At 45.3% G+C, this 22194-nt stretch overlaps 1 protein-coding gene across 1 annotated transcript; it reads left to right on the top strand.

The window, feature by feature from the left end:
• Positions 1-815: 815 nt before the first annotated feature.
• si:ch211-256a21.4 (uncharacterized) lies at positions 816-21905 on the top strand. The gene is made up of 3 exons (XM_068046421.1): positions 816-1665; positions 18420-18596; positions 20138-21905. The coding sequence occupies exons 1-3, from the start codon at positions 1482-1484 to the stop codon at positions 20323-20325; spliced, it is 549 nt and encodes a 182-aa protein (XP_067902522.1). The 5' UTR covers positions 816-1481; the 3' UTR covers positions 20326-21905.
• The last annotated feature ends 289 nt before the right edge of the window (positions 21906-22194 follow it).

Genomic DNA, 22194 nt, shown 5'->3' with positions numbered 1-22194 from the left:
TTTCTCAGAATGTGTTCTTATTCAATGTTTCTATGTGTTCATCAATCAATTGACCAACTAATGTTTTCTTCATAAGACATTCACAAAATAGCTGAATAAGATAGAATGCTGCTTCAGCAGGCCAAAGCTTCCTCCAGAGAGTGAAGGTCAGAAGCTAGTTTCAAAGATTGGTGAGGAGCATGCAGTCCCCAGTGCCTCTGACAACATTGGAAACAACACAGCCACCCCATCATTTACCCTTTCTCTGGCACTCAGCAACCCAGAGACACCCATTTGAGCGAGTGCAGGTCAAGTACCTGAGAACCATGATCCACATAGCTTCAATAATTCCTGCAGCAGATGATTTTTGCCTCTTTAAGGTGACTATGGTGCACCTGAAAATGTGGCCACAATTTGGAGAGGCTTTCCGAACAGGCGCAACTGCAAGAAACTTGCATCTGTAAGTTGGGGCGGGACCGATAATATGGCTGCCTATGTATGGGGGCGGGAGTGGGAAAAGATTGAGGAAATTTGGACGTATAATACTTACAGCCTAAATTCGGCAAACTTTGAGGCCGCATATTTACTTCACGCCCGATTGCGCGTGCTTCTGGTCACAAATAGGCAGGAAATTCCAGGCGATGTGGATTTGGTATTAAAGGAGATAGATTAAAATAGATTAGAATTATTTTTAAACAACATTTACTGTGTCTCACCCCTCATGACTGCTGCCTGACCCCAGGGTTGTGTAGAGTTGATTTTGGTTTATGAGAAACGTCGTGGGGGAAAACCAATTTCTGACGGAAACGTTCTGCTGATTTCTTGTAAACAGCAAAGCTGATCCAAAAATTTAAGGCAATAAAATGGCCTGTCCTGTTAAATCACTAGGATTGCACAGATGCCAGTTTTTACTGGTGTGGATCTCCATAACTTGGAGCTGTTTAAATGGGTTATCAGTGCAATTGGTGCACAGCAGGAATGGAAATGTCATTTTTTTTTTGGTTACATTTCCCTCCCGTGCTGTGATGTGAATGTGACTGTCCGCCCCAATTGCAGTTTCACTTCTCTGCTTCTGCGATTTAGCGCCCGGAGGGAGCTGCTCCCGGGTGACACTGGCTCTGACCCCAGGACTCTTCCATTCACCGTCAGACATTCATTGTTTAATCGTCCCACGGCCGCTTGATCACAAATAGCTACTCGATCGCATAGGGATTTCCAGCCGCTGTTTGAGATCTGACTGGGAAGTTCTGTGATTTCCGACTAGCTCTTGGGGTTTTTTTTTAAAAACACCAACCCCACTGGGTCATACTGCGGATCAGAAATGTGAAAGGTTTCAGCCAGTCGGTTGCAAAGTCGGATTAATTCGCAGTTAACAGGAAGGTTTATTTCCAAATCCACGCTAATATTCAGTTGAGGACCTCCCGGATACTACCCCCCCACCCCCCGCTTTCTTAAACAGTGACCATCAGCAGATTTAACATCAACAACTCGGAAAGCTAAAGATGCAGGGAAAGGAGCTGAGATACAGGTTGCTGCAGAACATCTTTGGAATATTCGGCTGTGTCGCTTTGATCTATTCAGTTTGCAGCCCCAACTGGTATCAAAATAAGGGGCTGTGGCACATGCCCGATATCACAAATACAACAGCCGTCGACAATGCTCAATTCCACCACCGGCTCAGCCGAGGTAAGAGATTTCATCTAAAACTGGGTTTGCATCAAGCTCCGATATGGGGATGTCTATGATCTCTCTTAAACAAGTAAAGGAAAGGATCACGGAGAATGATGGAAGCATAAAGCATAGAAAGATAGAACAGGGGAGTGGGACTTTCTCCATCATTGGGGGCTAATCTCGACAATCTCCTTCCTGTCCCACTCACCCCACTCAGTACTCACCCCACTCAGTACTCACCCCACTCAGTACTCACCCCACTCAGTACTCACCCCACTCAGTACTCACCCCACTCAGTACTCACCCCGTGGCCTCTGTCAGCGAATCAGCACTCACCATTACTGGCCACATCACTCTCCAGAATGTCTGTTCATTTGTGGACAAGGCCCTTACTATCCATGAACATATTGTGGATGATTGCACCGACATCTTGGGCTTGACAGAAACCTGGCTGAAGGGTAATGCCACTTTTCCCCTTAGTGAAGCCTCCTCACCTGGCTACACCTTCCAGAACACTAGGGAGCCAGTGTAGCTCTTATCACCAAATCACACCTTGGTCCGCCCCCTCAGGCATCTTACTCCTCCTTAGAACATCTTACCTTGTTCCACCCCTCTCACCCCTTTCAAATCCTCATTCTCTTCTGCCCACCCAAATACATGCCAAATTTCTCACCGAGGTATCTTCACTGCTTTCCTCCTTCGGCCTCTGCACTGAGCGACTTCTCATTCTCGGTGATTTCAACCTCCATCTCAACTTGTCATTCTTTCCTGACTTCACTGCCCTTCTTTCCTCCCACAATCTCTCCCTCCAAATAAACTCCCTTAGCCATATTCACAGCTACGCCCCGACCTTGCCATCTCACAAAGCCTCTCTACTTCTATCATGTCAATCACAGAGACGGCCATCTCTGATCATTTCCTTGCAATGCACTCCACCCACAACCCATTTCCCCCTCCCAATGTTACGTCTTCAGTGTGTGCCCTGGAAAAGCCCTCCTCCAAGTCACTACAACGGCACGTTCAAATCCCCAACTGTCTAGTCTTTGCCACTCCATTCACCATGACAGATCTGCTCAATCATACCCTCATCTCCACCTTTGATGTCCTGGTCATCAGTGAAACTATTTCTCTCTTGTTACTTTGGTCATTCCCCTGGTATGACCCTCATCTCCACTTTCTTAAATCCAAGGGACGCAGACTTGAATGTTTATGGCAGACAACTGGTTTATCCATTTACTGCCAGATGTGGCTGGACCACATAAAGCACTATCGGGTCCAGCTCTTGTCAGCCAAAACTGTTCTCTATTCCGATAACTCTAAGCTTCTCTTTTTCACTAAAAGTGGTCTTCTTAAACCCCTCTCCCTTACCTCTTCCATACTCACCTCCACCAAGTCCACGGAGCTCACAGACTTCTTTATCACCAAGGTTGAGACCATCCAGTTTGTAGCCTCTGCTGCACCCTCCCTTCAGCTAGCATACCATCTAAACTTCTTCTAAGGTTCCCCTGCCCTGGTCCTGAACTCACATCTTTCTGTAGTTTTTCTCCTATCTTCCCTCATGCCCTCTCCAAGCTCATCCTGTCCAACAAACCCACTTCCTGCTCCATTGACCTTATTCCCAACAAACTGCCAACCACCCAACTTCCCTTTCTGACGCTTATGTTAGCTGATATCGCTAATGGTTACGTCACCTCAAGTACTGTCCCCCTCCCCTTCAAATCTACCAACACTCCTCACAAAAAAAAACCTTGACCCCACTGTCCTTGCAAACTGCCGACCCAACTCCAACCAGCCTTTCCTCTCCAAAGTACTTGAACATATTATTGTCTCCCAAATCCGTGGCCATTTTTCCTGCAACTGCATGTTTGAATCCCTCCCATCATGTTTGCACCACTGCAACAGTAATGAAACAGCATTTATCAAAGTTACAAATGGCATTCTCTGTGACTGTCGACATGGTAAACTAACCCTCCTGATCCCTCTTGACCTGGCTGCAGCCTTTGACACAGTTGACCAAACCATCCTTCTCCAGCACCTCTCCCACAAGGTTGGCACTGCCCTTGCCTGGTTTCATTCTTATCTATCCAGTCTTAGCTAGAGAATTATCTGCAATGGCTTCTCTTTCTGTTTCTGCAGTTACCTCTGAGGATCTATCATTGGCCCCCTCCTATTTCTCATCTACCTGTTGCCCCTCAGCAATATCATCTGAAAACACATCACATTTTGAATGTACACCGATGACACCCAGGTCTACCTCACCACTACCTATCTCAACCCCTCCACTGTCTTCGATTTGCCATGCTGTTTGTCCAGCATCTAGTTCTGGATGAGCAGAAACTTTCTTCAACTAAATATTGGGAAGGCCAAAGCTAGTTTTTTCAGTCCCTGCCACAACTCCATTCTCTAGCTACCAATTCCATCCCTCTCCCTCGCCACTGTCTGAGGCTGAACCAAACCCTTTACAACCTTGGTGTTGCATTTTACCAAGATAAGCTTCTGACCTCATATCCACTCCATCATTAAGAGTGCCTACTTCCACCTCCCTAACAGCTGCATCCCTACCTTAGCTGATCTGCTGCTGATACCCATATCCATGCCTTTGTTATCTCCAGACCTGACTATTCCCATGCTCTCTTGGCTGGCTTCCCATCTTCCACCCTCCATAAACTTGAGTTCATCCAAAACGCTGCTGCCCATATCCTAACTTGCACCAAGTCCCATTAACCCATCTGTGATTGCTAACCTACATTGGCTCCCAATCCGGCAATGCTCAATTAAAAAATTTTCATCCTTGTTTTCAAATCCCTCCATGGTGACGCACCCCCCTATCTCTGTAAACTCCTTCAACTCTACAGCCCTGTGAGATCTCAGTGATCCTCCAATTCTGGCCTCCTGTGCATCCCTCATTTTAATTGCTCCATCATTGGCGTCTGTGCCTTCACCTGCATTATGCCTAATTTCTGAAATTCCCTCCTTAATCCTGTCTTCCTCTCGCTTCTTAAAACCTACCTCTTTCACCAAGCTTTTCGTCTCCTATCCTAATATTTCCTTATGAGGCTCAGTGTCAAATTTTGTTTGATAATACTCCCTTGAAGCACATCAGGTCATTTTACTGTGTTATATATATGCACGTGTTGTTCTGGTATAGTTCTGCAATTTTTTTTAAAGAACATATTTAATTCCTTTTTGAAAGGAACATAGGAACAGGAGTAGGTCATTCAGCCCGTTGAGCCTGCTCCACCATTCAGTTAGATCATGGCTGATTATCTACCTCAACGGTACTTTCCTGCGCTATCTCCATATCCCTTGATGTCATTAGATTTAGGAAATCTATCGATTTCTGTCTTGAACATGCTCAATGATTGAGCTTCCAAAGCTCTCTGGGGTAGAAAATTCCAACGATTCACTACCCTCTGAAATGAAGAAATTTCTCCTCATCTCAGTCTTAAATGGCCTACCCCTTATTCTGAGATTATGTCCCCTGGTCCTAGACTCACCAGCCAGGTGAAACATCTTTTCTACATCCACCCTGTCATGTCCTGTAAGAATTTTGTAAGTTTCAATGAGTTGACCTCTTATTCTCCAAAACTCTAGAGAATACAGGCCGTTTCCTCAAACTCTCCTCATAAGACATTCCCACCATCCCAGGGATTAGTCTGGTGAACCTCCGTTGCACTCCCTCTATGGCAAATATATCCTTCCTTAGATAAGGAGACAACACCTGTCCACAATACTTCAGGTACGGTCTCACCAAGGATTTATCAACCTTCAATCTAGTTAACTTTTCAAGTACTACCTCTTTACTGATACTAATTTCTTTCAGTTCCTCAGTTTCACAAGTTGCTTGGTTGCCTAGTATTTCCTGGGAGATTTTCTGTATCTCTTTCCGTGAAGACAGAGACTAAGTAATTGTGTAGTTTCTCTTGTCATTTCCCTATTCTCACTATTAGTTACTATTGAATCTGCTTGCACCACCCTTTCAAATAGGGCATTCCAGATCAGAACAACTCACTGCATGAAATAAATTCTCCTCATCTCCCCTCTGGTTCTTTTGCCAATTATCTTAAATCTGTGTCCTTTGTTTACTGACCCTCTTGTTAGTGGAAACAGTTTCTCCTTATTTACTCTATTAAAACCCCTCATAATTTTAAACTGCTCAATGTCACACCATTGTCAACTTGACAAGGCAGAACTGAGAAAACATTATGATTCAATATAGTGCATTTTATTCAATTTAGTTCTGCAAGTTTGTGATTTAGTCAGTAGTTTTATAAGTTTTAAAAGATCTCCATGCCATCATCTAACAGTAAGTAACAGTGCAGTGAAATGAGTTTTGAATAATTTATTCAAACTAAGTCAGGTACCAACACCATAATCCTCTACACATGGAACATCAATGCAGACAGGGGGTGGGCAGAAACAGATTCCATATGGAAAATATCATTAACTCTACTGAAATCAATAACTTACATTTTGATAGCATTCCCTATTTCAAAATTATGTCTCAAGGTGGTTTACATGCTGCTTGTAAACAATGGACATAAAGCAGGAGGAAAAAGGGGGAAAACAAGAAAAAAGGGAACCTGAAAGCCAGGTTGAAAAAAGGGAACCTGAAAGCCAGGTTGAGGAGAGGAGGTTTTTGAAAGCAGTAAAAGCAAGTGGGAAGCCATAGTGATTCAGGGAGTGAGATCTGAGAGTTGGGGCATAGTGACTGAAAGGGCAACCACTGACCATCTGAACATAGAATTGCGGAAGAGAGACAGAGACAAAGTCACTCAATGCCAGAGGATGTGGTGGATGCTTGTAGTGTCGATTGCTGAGGTAGAGTGTGGTGAGGTCAGGATTCTTTCTTTTTCTTTTGGGCCTCCTTATCTCGAGAGACAATGGATACGCGCCTGGAGGTGGTCAGTGGTTTGTGAAGCAGCGCCTGGAGTGGCTATAAAGGCCAATTCTGGAGTGACAGCCTCTTCCACAGGTGCTGCAGAGAAATTTGTTTGTTGGGGCTGTTGCACAGTTGGCTCTCCCCTTGCGCCTCTGTCTTTTTTCCTGCCAACTACTAAGTCTCTTCGACTCGCCACAATTTAGCCCTGTCTTTATGGCTGCCCGCCAGCTCTGGCGAATGCTGGCAACTGACTCCCACGACTTGTGATCAATGTCACACGATTTCATGTCGCGTTTGCAGACGTCTTTATAACGGAGACATGGACGGCCGGTGGGTCTGATACCAGTGGCGAGCTCGCTGTACAATGTGTCTTTGGGGATCCTGCCATCTTCCATGCGGCTCACATGGCCAAGCCATCTCAAGCGCCGCTGACTCAGTAGTGTGTATAAGCTGGGGATGTTGGCCGCTTCAAGGACTTCTGTGTTGGAGATATAGTCCTGCCACCTGATGCCAAGTATTCTCCGAAGGCAGCGAAGATGGAATGAATTGAGACGTCGCTCTTGGCTGGCATACGTTGTCCAGGCCTCGCTGCCGTAGAGCAAGGTACTGAGGACACAGGCCTGATACACTCGGACTTTTGTGTTCCGTGTCAGTGCGCCATTTTCCCACACTCTCTTGGCCAGTCTGAACATAGCAGTGGAAGCCTTACCCATGCGCTTGTTAATTTCTGCATCTAGAGACAGGTTACTGGTAATAGTTGAGCCTAGGTAGGTGAACTCTTGAACCACTTCCAGAGCGTGGTCGCCAATATTGATGGATGGAGCATTTCTGACATCCTGCCCCATGATGTTCGTTTTCTTGAGGCTGATGGTTAGGCCAAATTCATTGCAGGCAGACGCAAACCTGTCGATGAGACTCTGCAGGCATTCTTCAGTGTGAGATGTTAAAGCAGCATCGTCAGCAAAGAGGAGTTCTCTGATGAGGACTTTCCGTACTTTGGACTTCGCTCTTAGACGGGCAAGGAAGGGCCTTGAAAAGAAGAACTTGGATCTTTTGCTAGGTTCTTGGGAACTAGTGCAGCTTGGCAAGAAAGAGGATGATGGGAATGCCAGACTTTGTGTAGGTGAAGACAAGGGTTATGTATTCTAAATGAGCAGTAATTTCTACTACCCTTATGACCTCACTTCAATACTGGCCCTTTTCAAAGCTTTGTTCCCTGATTGCTGTTATGGCTGCTTTGCTGCAGCTGATAATCTTATTCCCAGCAAAGGTCAGTCCAAAATGGAACACTTCAAACCCACGTTAAAAGTCAGAGAGTTGCACTTTAACACATTGCTCAGAACTGGCACAAATTGCTTTATGTATAATGGATTACTTTACGTAAGTAAACAGAGCAGAATTCCACATGCATCAGTGAGATGACTGACCAGGTAAACTGCTCATGGTTGGCACCAGAACGACTCTCTGATCTATTTAGTTAAGTGTCATGTGATCTTAAACGTCCACCTGAATCACCAGATGAAGGATCATTCTAACATGTTGACAAGCTGCATTTCATATTTACTACATCTGGCCATCCATTGTATAGCCTGGGAACTTTGAATGAGAGAAAACCCCATCGCCATACTCTCCTAACACGAGCAATTAGCCTAGGATGGGAGCTTTGCACATGTGTCAAAACTTGGATTTGCAGAGCTCTGTTATTGCTATAGCTCAGTGCCATCAGCCAGACCTTTGATCACCATAGGTTGTCATCACCTGTCCAATATAACTACACCATAGCTCTTAATAAATAAGATAGTCCTCTTTGATTCAAAACATCCCTTTTTATATTCATTCATGGGATGTGGGCTTCGCTGACTAGGACAGCATTTATTGCCAATCCCTAATTGCCCTTGAAAAGGTGTTGGTGAGCAGCCTTCTTGAACCACTGCAGTCCATGTGGGGTCGGTACACCCACAGTGCTGTTAGGAAGGGAGTTCCAGGATTTGACCCAGCAACAGTGAAGGAATGGCAACATTGTTCCAAGTCAGGATGGTGTGTGGCTTGGAGGGGAACTTGCAGGTGGTTGCGTTCCCATTAATCTGCTGCCCTTCTTCTAGGTGTTAGCGGTTGCGAGTTTGGAAGGTGCTGTCTAAGGAGCCTTGGTGCGTTACTGCAGTGCATCTCGTAGGTGGTCCACACTGCTGCCACTGTGCGTTGGTGGTGGAGGGAGTGAATGTTTGTGGATGGGGTGCCAATCAAGTGGGCTGCTTTGTCCTGGATGGTGTCGAGCTTCTTGTGTTGTTGGAGCTGCACCCATCCAGGCAAGTGGAGAGTATTCCATCACACTCCTGACTTGTGCCTTGTAGATGGTGGACAATCTGTGGGGAGTCAGGAGGTGAGTTACTCGCTGCAGGACTCCTAGCCTCTGACCTGCTCTTGTAGGTGTGCTGTTTATATGGCAACTCCAGTTCAGTTTCTAGTCAAAGGTAACTCCAGAATGTTGATATTGGGGGATTCAGCAACTGTAATGCCATTGAATGTCGAGGGGAGATGGTTAGATTCTCTCTTATTTGAGATGGTCTTTGCGTGGCACTTGTGTGGCAGAATGTTGCGAATGATACTGAACATTGTGCAATCATCAGTGAACATCCGCACTTCTGACCTTATGATTGAAGGAAGGTCATTGATGAAGCAGCTGAAAATGGTTGAGCCTAGGATACTACCCTGAGGAACTTATACAGTGATGCGCTGGAGCTGAGATGATTGACATCCAACAACCACAACCATCTTCCTTTGTGCTAGGTATGACTCCGACCAGCAGAAACTTTCCCCCGATTCCCATTGACTCCAGTTTTGCTAGGGCCTCTTGATGCCATATTTGGTCAAATACTGCCTTGTTGTCAAGAGCAGTCACTCTCACCTCACCTCTGGAGTTCATCTCTTTTGTCCATGTTTGAACCAAGGCTGTAATGATGTCAAGAGCTGGGTGGCGCAGGCGGAACTCAAACTGAGCATTAGTGAGTAAGTTATTGCTAATCAAGTGCGGCTTAATAGCACTGTCGACGACACCTTCCATCACGTTACTGATGATCGAGAGTAGACTGGGCAATTTTCCACATTGTCAGGTAGATGCAAGTGTTGTAGTTGTACTGGAACAGCTTGGCTAGGGGCGTGGCAAGTTCTGGAGCACAGATCTTCAGCACTGTTGCCAGAATGTTATTAGGAGCCATAGCCTTTGCAGTATCCAATGCCTTCAGTTGTTTCTTGGTACAACGTGGAATGAATCTTATTGGTTGTAGACTGGCATCTGTGATGCTGGGGACTTCAGGAGGAGGCTGAAATGAATCATCCACTCGCCACTTCTGGCTGAAGATGGATGCAAGTGCATCAGCCTTATCGTTTGCACTGATGTGCTGGGCTCCCCCATCATCGAGGATGGGGATATTTGTGGAGTCACCTCCACCAGTTAGTTGGTTAATTGTCCACCACCATTCACAACTGGATGTGGCAGGACTGCAGAGCTCAGATCTGATCCGTTGGTTGTAAGATCACTCAGCTCTGTCTATCGCATGCTGCTTACACTGTTTGACATGCAAGTAGTCCTGGGTTTCATTGAACCTGTGTTAATCCCCCGGCTTGATGGTAATGGTAGAATGGGGGATATGCCGGGCCATGAGGTTACAGATTATGGTTCAGTACAATTCTGCTGCTGCTGATGGCCCACACACCTCATGGATGCCCAGTTTTGTGTTGCAAGATCTGTTCAAAATGTATCCCATTTAGCACGGTGGTCGTGCCAGACAACACGGTGGAGTGTATCTTCAGTGTGAAGGTGGGACTTTTCTCCACAAGGACTGTGCAGTAGTCACTCCTACCAATACTGTCATGGACAGATGAATCTGCGACAGGCAGATTGGCAAGGATGAGGTCAGGTCTGTTTTTCCCTCTTGTTGGTTCCCGCACCATCTGCCGCAGACCCAGTCTAGCAGCTATGCTCTTTAGGACTTGGCCAGTAATTGTGCTATCGAGCCACTCTTGGTGATGGACTTTGAAGTCTCCCACCCAGAGTACATTCTGTGCCCTCGCCACCCTCAGTGCTTCCTCCAAGTGATGTTCAACACAGAGGAGTACTGATTCATCAGTTGAGGGGAGGGGATGGTAAGTGGTAATCCGCAGGAGGTTTCCTTGCCCATGTTTGCCTAATGCCATGAGTCTTCATGGGGGCCAGAGTCGATGTTGAGTAGCCCCAGGGCAACTCCCTCCTGACTATGTACCACTGTGCCGCCACCTCTGCTGGGTCTGTCCCGCCGGTGGGACAGGACATACCCGGGGATTGTGATGGCAGTGTCTGGGACATTGTCTGTAAGGTATGACTATGCCAGGCTATTGCTTGACTAGTCTGTGGGACAGCTCTCCCAACTTTGGCACAAGCCCTCTGATGTTAGTAAGGAGGACTTTGCAGGGTCGACAGGGCTGGATTTGCCATTGTCGTTTCCGGTGCCTAGGTCGATGCCGGGTGTTCCATCCGGTTTCATTTCTTATTGACTTTGTAGTGGTTTGAGTGGCTTGCTAGGCCATTTAAGAGTCAGCCACATTGCTCTGGGTCTGCAGTCACATGTAGGTCGGACCAGATAAGGACAGCAGATTTCCTTCTCTAAAGGACTTTATGACATTAGTGAGCCGGATGGGTTTTTTACGACAATCGACAATGGTTTCATGGCCATCATTAGACTAGCTTTTAATTCCAGATTTTTATTAATTGAATTCAAACTCCAGCTTCTACCATGGTGGGAGTCGAACCCATGTGCGCCGTGCAATAGCCTGGGTCTCTGGGTTACTGTGCCGTAACAATACCACTATGCCATCGTCTCCGCATAATGTGAGCAAACCTATAGCTCATGGAATAAAAGGGACAGTAGCAGCATGGATACGAAATTGGCTGAGTGACAGGAAACAGAGTAGTAGCTAATGGATGTTTTTTGGGCTGGAGGAAGGTTTGTAGTGGAGTTCCCCAGGGATCAGTTTTGGGACCCTTGCTTTTCCTGATATATATTAATGACCGAGACCTTGGTGTACAGAGCACAATTTCAAAGTTTGCAGATGATACGAAACTTGGAAGCATTGTGAACTGTGAGGAGGATATTGTAGAACTTCAAAAGGACATAGACCAGTTGTTGGAATGGACAGACAGGTGGCAGATGAAGTTCAATGCAGAGAAATGTGAAGTGATTCATTTTGGTAGGAAGAACATGGAGAGACAATATAAAATAAAGGGTACAATTCTAAAGGGGGTGCAGGAGCAGAAGGACATAGTGGTATATGTGCATAAGTCATTGAAGGTGGCAGGACAGGTTGAGAGTGCGGTTAATAAAGCATACATTATCCTGGGCTTTATTAATAGGGGCATAGAGTACAAGAGCAAGAAAGTTATTTTGAACTTGTATAAGACACTAGTTCGGCCTCAGCTGGAGTATTGCGTCCGGTTCTTGGCACCACACTTTAGGAAATACGTGAGGGCATTGGAAAGAGTACAGAAAAGATTCACGAGAATGGCTCCAGGGATCAGGAACTTCAGTTATGAAGATAGATTGGAGAAGTTAGCACTGTTTTCCTTGGAGAAGAGAAGCTGAGAGGTGATTTGATCGAGGTATTCAAATCTTGAGGGAATTGGACAGAGTAGATAGAGAGAAACTGTTCCCACTTGTGAAAGGATTGAGAACGAGAGGGCACAGATTTAAAGTAATTGGTAAGAGAAGCAAAAGTGACATGAGGAAAAACGTTTTCATGCAGCGAGTGGTTAAGTTCTGAAATGCACTGCCTGTGAATGTGGTGGAGGCAGGTTCAATTGAAGTATTCAAAAGGGAATAAGTCAATTATATGAAAAGGAAGAATGTGCAGGGTTATGGGGAGAAGCCGGGGGAATGGAACTGAGGGAATTGACCTTTCGGAGAGCTGGTGCAGACACGATGGGCCGAATGGCCTCCTTCTGCACTGTAACGATTCTGTGAATTCAAACTCAAAGTTTACAGCAGGTTGTATGACGAAGCTCCATTAGAAACAATATTGAGCTAAGAAGTGGTTCTGTTTCAGTAACATGTTGAAAATAAATGAGTAAATTGTTCTGTGAACTTTGTGTCAATCCTCAAATGAACACGCCTTCTGTCTGCAACAATTTATGTCAGATTGACATGAGGTTTATGAAATAGGTGAATAAATATGCACTGATCAGGGCAACACATACCAAGATCATCGAAGACCTCACAGCATCTCAAATCAGAGAGAGAGATTAAAATAAAATCAATCAGACAATAGGTGGCAGCTGTCAGGAAACAGATGTAAAATGCAACACAGAGAGAAAGGCCTGCCCTTCTCCATCTGGGGAGGGGAAAGAAGAGTAAAAGAAGAGGAAACGAAGGACTGGATTTTAAGAGCCGGCTGCCAAGCTCAAAAAATGGCGGCCCGCACACGCAGGCTGCATGCCAAAGAGCCGCTGCAATCTCCCGTGCAGCGGCTCATTTAAATAGCTGGGTCAGCCCGCCCCCGCCAACCATGTGGAGGGGGCTGTCCGTCACCAGCAATGGCATCAGCTGCCTGTGCGCCGGCACTGGTGCCATTTTTAAAGGGCAGCTAGCCCTGCCGACAGATTTAAATTTTTAAAGATACACCCCCCAAAATTTATCAAATAAATTTCTAATGTCTCTTTCCCACCCCACAATAACAATTACATTAATATTTGCCCTTTCCCCCAAAAAACCCACTTACCTTTTAAATTGGACCTTTCCCCCCACCCCCCAGACTGCACAAAGTTTAAAGTTCACCCCTTCCCACCATCCCATACACCCATTACATTTATTTGACCCCATTTCCCCCTCACCACACTGAAAATCTTAACTCCTACCTCCTCCCCACCAGTGTCATGCTGGCTTTCCCCAAATGGGGAATTGAAGGCGCGGGAGTGCCGTCTGCCGCTCTGTGGAACGCGGTGGGCCCGGAAGATTAAAGGTAAGTTTATTTAAATTTATTCATCCCATTCATTGAAATATTTTAATTCCGTTTCTATTGCCCAGCGGTGGTGGGGTTGCCATGGAGCTTCGCCGCCGCCAGGTGGATCAGGCCAGGCCATCCCAGCGTCGGCCTCCGTGCCAGGCCTCTGCCAGAACAATCTTCTGCCCCCCCACCGCCACGGAGGCCGACGTCGTGGGCTTGGTAAAAATCCAGCCCCATTTGTGGGTTAGGGCTTCTCTATTGTTTTTGATAGCTGGTGACACAGCAGTATTGATAGAAGCACAGGAGTGATTTCCTGTGCAGTCTTTCCGCCAGGAAATGCTACATGGCACAGGGAAACTGAAGACGGGGATAAATAATTTAAACAGAGAAACTTGAAATTTGTCTTAAAATTAAGCCCAAGCTCAAGACTTGCTCCTCTGCATACGACTATGAGGCATTTTGCCTCATCTCTGCCATACTTACATAACCCTAATTCATGTATGTTTGGTTGCCATTCCAGACCTGAGCAAGTTACTTCCATCTCATTTTGAAATCCATGGAAATAAAAATTGAGAGAGCTGCCGATTATGCGATCACCTGTCTTACCCTATCGCACCAAGTCAAAATCAACCTCCTTGTGCCTTGATCAATGCCTTCTTCAGACTGATAGTTAATCCAAATTCACCACAAACTAGTGAAAAGGCTATTGCAGAGTTGTTTAAACTCCACTTGACTGCGTGTGAACAACACTGCATCATCAGCAAAAAGTTTTGCTTTTTGCTCTTAGGTGTAAAATATTAGACTTTTCCATCTGGTATTGAAGGAGTAATAAACCTTCAGCACTAGATGAGAAAGCATAATGAAGCAGCAGGGAGAAGAATATACCAACAAGTGTTGAAACCACTATGGACTTCAAAACTATCAGGTTGATTCCTGTTGTACTAGATTGTATCATCATCAAAAGGTCAAATCAGACAGAAGGCCTCCAACTCTCTACAGCCATAGGAAAAAACCCTTTTTGCAGGTCATATTACCACCAGCACTACCACATGTCCCCCATCCCCACCACTCCCAAAAAGTACCCGACCCAAATGCTCCATTTCTGACTATAGTACACTAGTACATTCTCTGTCTAAAAAGCAAAATTGATAGTCTTTCGTATTGCTGAAAGAAGAGACATGCTATCGAAGCTTTTCGTCTTGCACTCATCAGGACATATGCAAGAATGCCAAATTTCAAAGGGAGCAACAATTTATACTGCATGAGAAAAGTGTGGTGATTGGTTGGCAAGTCGACTCTGATTGGTAAAGGCATTGGAAATGCACCAGGGAACTGTTGTCCCCCCATGCTTTTGTTTAATTCAAAAAAGGGCGCAAAGGCTGGATATGTTCCTTTTGCCTGCAGAGGACAGGTCCCTGTGTATGTATATATGTAGCTTCCAGCAAGCGTAAGTGAGCCACATTGTGAGCCCGACTGATAATCTTAAATTGGCTTTTTATGTAATTCTTAGCACACTTGGGATTGTTCAGTAAGTGCTGTCCAATTGCAGAATCAAATCTAATGTTAGACCTTATGTTCTGAGTTTTGCAAGTACGTGCTGGTTGAGTACTGTCAGTACTCTGCCTATTGCAAACAGCCAAAGGGATGTGCTGTTTGATATGATACGGCAGTCATTGGAATGTACGGCCTGCGTACCTGGCATTGCACTAGCACTGGAATTCATTTATCACAGTACCCATTTGTGTGGTAGATATTACGTCTTTATGGCGTGATGGCCAAAATTTGAGCAACAGTTGAAGCTGGCTGTTTCACGCTGCTACTTTGCAGTAGCCACACGAGTGGTATTTTTCACTAACAGGATGCTGCTGTCAAGCCATAAAGCACTTCTGCATGATGCAGCCCAGTCTGATCTCACTGATTTCCTGTTCTAGTTCTGGCTGTGCTTACTTCACAGACTTAGTTTCTGCTGTCTGCCTCCAGTGCTATTAACAGAGATGCAAAGTTTGTCGAGCTATGTTTCTATTCTGACCACTGTTTTGGAATATAAATTTAATAGATCATGATCCAGAATTATAAGGCAGGCACTTAAATGGCAGGCACTCTAACCTGTCCCCCTCTGAACTTGAGGCACTCCGTTCTCTCAGGTCTAACCCCGACATGGTCATCAAACCTGCAGGCAAGGGTGGTGCTGTTGTTGTATGGCGTACCGACCTCTACCTTGCAGAAGCTCAACGCCAACTCACAGACACTTCTTCCTACCTCCCTGTGGACCATGACCCCACCACCGAACATCAAGCCACCATCCAAAGGACTGTCACTGACCTCATCTCCTCTGGAGATCTTCCCCCTACAGCTTCCAACCTCATAGTCCCGCAACCCCGGACAGCCTGCTTCTACCTCCTTAACAAAATCCACAAACGGGACTGTCCCGGCAGACCCATTGTGTCAGCCTGCTCCTGCCCCACTGAACTTATTTCTTCCTATCTTGACCCTATCTTTTCTCCGCTGGTCCAGTCTCTTCCCACCTACATCCGTGACTCTTCTGACGCCCTACGTCATTTTGACAATTTCCAGTTTCCTGGTCCCAACTGCCTCCTCTTCACTATGGACGTCCAATTGCTCTACACCTCCATCCCCCACCAGGATGGTTTGAGGGCTCTCCGCTTCTTCCTGGAACAGAGGCCCAACCAGTCCCCATCCACCACCACCCTCCTCCGCCTGGCTGAACTTGTTCTCACATTGAATAACTTCTCCTTCAACTCCACGCACTTCCTTCAAGTAAAAGGTGTCGCTATGGGTACCCGCATGGGTCCTAGTTATGCCTGTCTTTTTGTGGGATATGTCGAGCATTCTTTGTTCCAGTCCTACTCAGGCCCCCTCCCCCAACTCTTTTTCCGGTACATTGATGACTGTATCGGTGCCGTTTCCTGCTCCCGCCCCGAACTGGAAAACTTTATCAACTTTGCTTCCAATTTCCACCCTTCTCTCACCTTTACATGGTCCATCTCTGACACTTCCCTTCCCTTCCGCGACCTCTCTGTCTCCATCTCTGGGGATCGGTTGTCTACTGATATCCATTATAAGCCCACCGACTCCCACAGCTACCTCGACTACACTTCTTCACACCCTACCTCCGGTAAGGACTCCATTCCATTCTCCCAGTTTCTCCATCTTCGACGCATCTGCTCTGATGATGCTACCTTCCATGACGGTGCTTCTGATATGACCTCCTTTTTCCTCAACTGAGGAATGCCCCCCACTGTTGTTGACAGGGCCCTCAACCGTGTCCGGCCCATTTCCCGTACCTCTGCCCTCAACCCTTCCCCTCCCTCCCAGAACCGTGACAAGGTTCCCCTTGTCCTCACTTTCCACCCCATCAGCCTCCATATCCAAAGGATCATCCTCCACCATTTCCGCCACCTCCAGCGCGATGCCACTACCAAACGCATCTTCCCCTCCCTTCCCCTGTCAGCATTCTGAAGGGATCATTCCCTCGGCGACACCCTGGTCCACTCCTCCATTACCCCCACCACCTCGTCCCCGTCCCATGGCGCCTTCCCCTGCAATCGCAGGAGGTGTAATACCTGCCCATTTACCTCCTCTCTCCTCACTATCCCAGGCCCCAAACACTCCTTTCAGGTGAAGCAGCGATTTACTTGTACTTCTTTCAATGTAGTATACTGTATTCGCTGCTCACAATGTGGTCTCCTCTACATTGGGGAGACCAAGCGCAGACTGGGTGACCGCTTTGCGGAACACCTCCGCTCAGTCCGCAAGCAGGACCCTGAGCTTCCGGTTGCTTGCCATTTCAACACTCCCCCCTGCTCTCATGCTCACATCTCTGTCCTGGGATTGCTGCAGTGTTCCAGTGAACATCAACGCAAGCTCGAGGAACAGCATCTCATCTACCGATTAGGCACACTACAGCCTGCCGGACTGAACATTGAGTTCAATAATTTCAGAGCATGAGAGCCCCCCCAATTTTACTTTCATTTTTAGTTGTTTTTTCTTCTTTCTTTTCTTCTTTTTTACATTTTTTACAACCTTTTTTTGCATTTATTTCATTTCATCTTAGTTTGTTCAGTTTGCTTACCCACTGTTTTTTTTTCATGTTTGCACTTGCTGTTGTTCAATATTCAGTCCGTTAACATCTTTTCTGTACTAATGCTTTTTCTTTCAACACACCATTAACATATTGTTTGCCTTTGCTCCATGACCTTTTGGTCAGCTATGTGGCCTTGTCCAATCTACACCTTCGCCTTTGTTATCTCTTGCCCCACCCCCACCTCACTTGCTTATAACCTGTGACATTTTTAATATTTGTCAGTTCTGAAGAAGGGTCACTGACCCGAAACGTTAATTCTGCTTCTCTTTCCACAGATGCTGCCAGACCTGCTGAGTGGTTCCAGCATTTCTTGTTTTTATTTCAGATTTCCAGCATCCGCAGTATTTTGCTTTTACTTAAATGGAGAAAGTCATGATCAGGATATTTCGTCTGATTAGCATATTTTCAGTAAATTAATCCCCAATTCAGATTTAAATTCCCCCCATCTTCAATTTTTGCACTTGCATTGCTCTGGGCAATTGCTGGCAGGCAGGCAGGCAACCTACTTCCTACAACCTACTTGGCTGAACACTTGGACTTGCTGTTAGGGTGTATTGGGAGAGACCCAGTTTCAGGTGCCTTTCCAGTATTAGCAGGGGATGGGGTTGACAAAACTACACAAAGGGGGGCAATTTGCACAAACTGAACAGGTACTTTGCACCCAATTAATATTTGTATCCTAAAGTGTGGAGGAAATTGTGTGGCCCACTAAATTCAGGTTTTGTTTATTAACTGAAAAAAAACTGTAGGAGAAATATGTTAAAGTGTTGCTTGTGCTTTTTGTTTAGTCAATCTTGTTTTCCTTTCTAGCTGTGGAAGTGGAGCGAGTATTTGGTGTGATTGCGAGTATGATGGCAGTCACAGCTATCTGCATCTCTTTGCTGCTCATCTTCTGCTGGGACCCTGACACCTTCAGTGAATCCAGGATGAATCCTGGGCGGATACTGCATCAAGGAAAACTGCTGTTTGTAATATTGGTGCCAACTGGTAAGTCCATAGTGGTACGACTGGTGCTCCTCAGCTGGTTCAGCTGGTTAAAGGCAGTGAGTAACAGAGCCATGCAGGTTAAGAAAGTCTCAGATTCAAACCTCAATCTGTGCTGATGTCAGCTAGGATGGCAGTAAGGGTACTACAACTGGCACCAGTGTCCCTCTGTTAAGGAAGGAAAAAATAGTTGAGCGTTCTCAACTCTGATCGCTGTGTGGCGATCCCCGCTGAAAGTGAATATGTGGATATCTGGTGCGGTGAATAACTTGCCAACACTTACTATCAATTGTGTGGTCAATTGTAGGATTCCCACCACAGTTATCTCAACAATGACTAAAGATGGAACTTGGGACTTTCCTGGCATGTATGGCCCATTTACCCACTGAGATACAACAGATTGATTTTGCTATGACAAAGTGATCAAACTCAGCTTTTTATCCTGACGAATTGAGCATTCAGTTGAATTTATGGGCGACAGACCACAGCTGATGACCAATCACGTGGACAGGGATAACCCAAATTTACTGCTGAGTAACCTATGAAGCATTTTGTTTTGTGTTCTGTTTACTGACCAGCAGTTGTGGGGATGTTGACTCCCTTGTGACTGCTGAGCTGACAAACCTATTTCAATGAGGATGGCTCATTTTTGATTTGTTCATGGGATATGAGTGTCGCTGGCTAGGCCAGCATTTATTGCCCATCCCTAATTGCCTTTGAGAAGGTGGTGGTGAGCCACCTTACTTAATCACTGCAGTCCGTGTTCAGGTACACCCACAGTGCTGTTCGGGAGAGAGTTCCAAGATTTTGACCCAGCGATGGTCAGGTTGGTGTGTGATTCAAGGGGAACTTGCAGGTGCTGGTGTTCCCATGTGTCTGCTGCCCTTGTTCTTCTCGATGGTAGAGATTGCGGGTTTGGAACGTACTGTTGAAGGAGCATTAGTGAGTTGATGCAGTTCATCTTGTAGATGGTGTACACTGCTGCCACTGTGCGTTGGTGGTAGAGGGAGTGAATGTTTAACATTAACTGTATAAAATTTATCTTAACATTCATTGATAGGTTGATAGGTAAATTGGCCATTGTAAATTGCCCCTAGTGTAGGTAGGTGGTAGGAGAATTGAGGGAAGATGGGGATGTGATAGGGGATATGGGATTAATGTAGGATTAGTATAAGTGGGTGGTTGATGGTCGACACAGACTCGGTGGGCCGAAGGGCCTGTTTCAGTGCTGTATCTCTCTATGACTAATTCAAAGCATTGTTATACGGTAATTTGAAAAAAATATGAGTAGATCTACTGGCAGATTTAGGTTGAGTTTGTAGCCAATCTCAGCCATAAACCATTATGGTGCCTGGAAAAAACACCGTCACATCAAACAAAACTATCTGATGTAAGTTGGATAATTTTCATTGTGAAACTATTTTTAATGGGTCTTTTTCCAGTTGCCACCTGTCACACAGAACTATATAACACAATAAAAATTACATGAGTTGCCAACCTGACCTTTGCAAAACTATTAAAGTTGTCCCTGTTATTACTTTCAGCTCTATTGTATCTCATGTCATGGTCTATATTCACCAACCGTCACATGGAACAGATCAAGAATGATATCACACAACTTGGCTCTGCATACTGGATGGGAATGTGCTCTTGGTTCACACTGCTAGTTATTTTGCCAATTATCTACTTGATAGAGCAGTGCTCACTTCCAGAACCTGAGACTCTAATATGAACAGGAGCTCAATATTTCAGGAGGATATTTAAACATTAAAATTGTGAGAACCTGTATGAATTCTTCCCAAATAATAGGAGTTAATGGACTGAGGATACTGAGATTATTTTCAGGTACGGTTTGGAGATCAAGGGAGATTGAATTTGAAAGTCTCCTTTCGGAACTGCAGAAGTGATACAATTTAACATTTTAATACTTATTTAAAATTGCAGTGACCTTGGAAACTACTGAGCTGTATTGTGAATAGGATAAAAAGTTACTGTTAGTGAAGCCGTCTCATATGTGAAAATATCCACAGATATGTTCAAATGAAATCAGTAATTGGTACCTGAGAAATCGACGTGGAAAAGGGACAAACAGCCCATTAAAGTTCATTGCTCTAGTATTTCATCCACCCACTTGAGCATTCAACTACATTTAACCTCTCCTAATATTTTTACCATACTATCCTACCTGATAGACTACCCTGAAAGTTGATTACCTTTCAATGAAAGTTTTTTTTCACTAAATGTCTGTTTTAAACGTACTTTTCACTCATTTAAGTTTCTGTTCTTGTGACTTACTCTCCTGGTTTACTCGACAGTGATATTTTGGGTTTACTTTATCTTTCCACATGAAGTCTCACATCCCTGGTACATTCTAGTAAATCTCCCCTGCGCCCGTTCAAAGGCCTTGACATTCATCACAAAGTGCGGTGCTCAGAATTGGCCACAATACTCCAGCCGGGGTCTAACCAGTGTTTTATAAAGGTTTAGCTTAACTCTCTTGCCTTTGTACTCTCTGCCTCTGTTTATAAGGTCAAGGGTCCCATATGACTTTTTAACTGCTTTCTCAACTTATCCAGCCACTTTCAAAGATTTGTGTTGTCATGCAGGCCCCCACCTGCCAAGGATCAGGCATTATTAATTTTGCCACATGAACATTAAATTTCAAATTCTTGCTGGAAGAAGAGAAGGCCTGTGACAAGGGGTTGCCAGGCCCCAGGCTGGAAAGACACTTTTGCATATTAACAGACAGTGCTTGTAGACAAAGCAGCTATCCCCTGCTCCAATACAATCGACAAACAGACATGGTCAGACCAGTTAGTCACATGACTAACTGGCTGTTGCAGAGTTTTGAACTGAGAGCCATCAGAAAGCTGTTTGCTCCTGGATTGGAAAGACCTCACCTTGCTGGCTCGCCCCAGCCTCGCCTGTCTGCTCTCATCTCTTTCTCACAGAACTGAATTCACTAAAAACACATGAACCCCAAGAGAGAAAAGTCTCCTACAGCAAACAAGGTTTAAGAAGAATACTGGGCCCCAACGAAAAGCAAGATCTACCTACAACCAAGGACTCTACAGTGAGCTTGAAGACCGTAACAAATACTCTTCAGATATTGCCTCAAACTTTTCCACTTTATTTCTTCTGCTCTTTTCTGTCTCTATTTGTATGTGTGTATTGCTCATGCATGCTAGCATGGAGCATCAACTGAATTAGAGTTGAAGTTTAATACATTTCAACCTTCCTTCTTTAAACCTAAGAAAACCTGTGTGTTTGTGCTGGTTTCTTTACCTTATAATTGTAAAGTGATGTACAAAGATTCACCAAGGGGGAGCTAAAAACAGTGTGTTTAAAAAATAAAATCCTGTTACAGTAAGATCAGGTGAAGGCTGAAAGGGAACCCTAGACCTCTTTCTCACTTGGTCGTAACAGTGTTCATTCACCCCAGATCTCTATTCCTGCACCCCCTTTAAAATTGTACAATTTATTTGAGATTACTGCTCCTCATTCTTCATACCAAAACTAATCCCTTCCATGGTATCTCTCCTCTGCAAGGTGACTTTATGTGGAGGGAGCCTGGTAGTACTCGTCTAAAATTGTTATTTTC

The sequence above is a fragment of the Heterodontus francisci genome, chromosome 14 (assembly GCF_036365525.1).
Source record: "Heterodontus francisci isolate sHetFra1 chromosome 14, sHetFra1.hap1, whole genome shotgun sequence".
Classification (NCBI taxonomy): Eukaryota; Metazoa; Chordata; class Chondrichthyes; order Heterodontiformes; family Heterodontidae; genus Heterodontus; species Heterodontus francisci.
The sequence above is the reverse complement of the archived record's forward strand: the minus strand, read 5'-3'. Positions and strand labels throughout refer to the sequence as shown.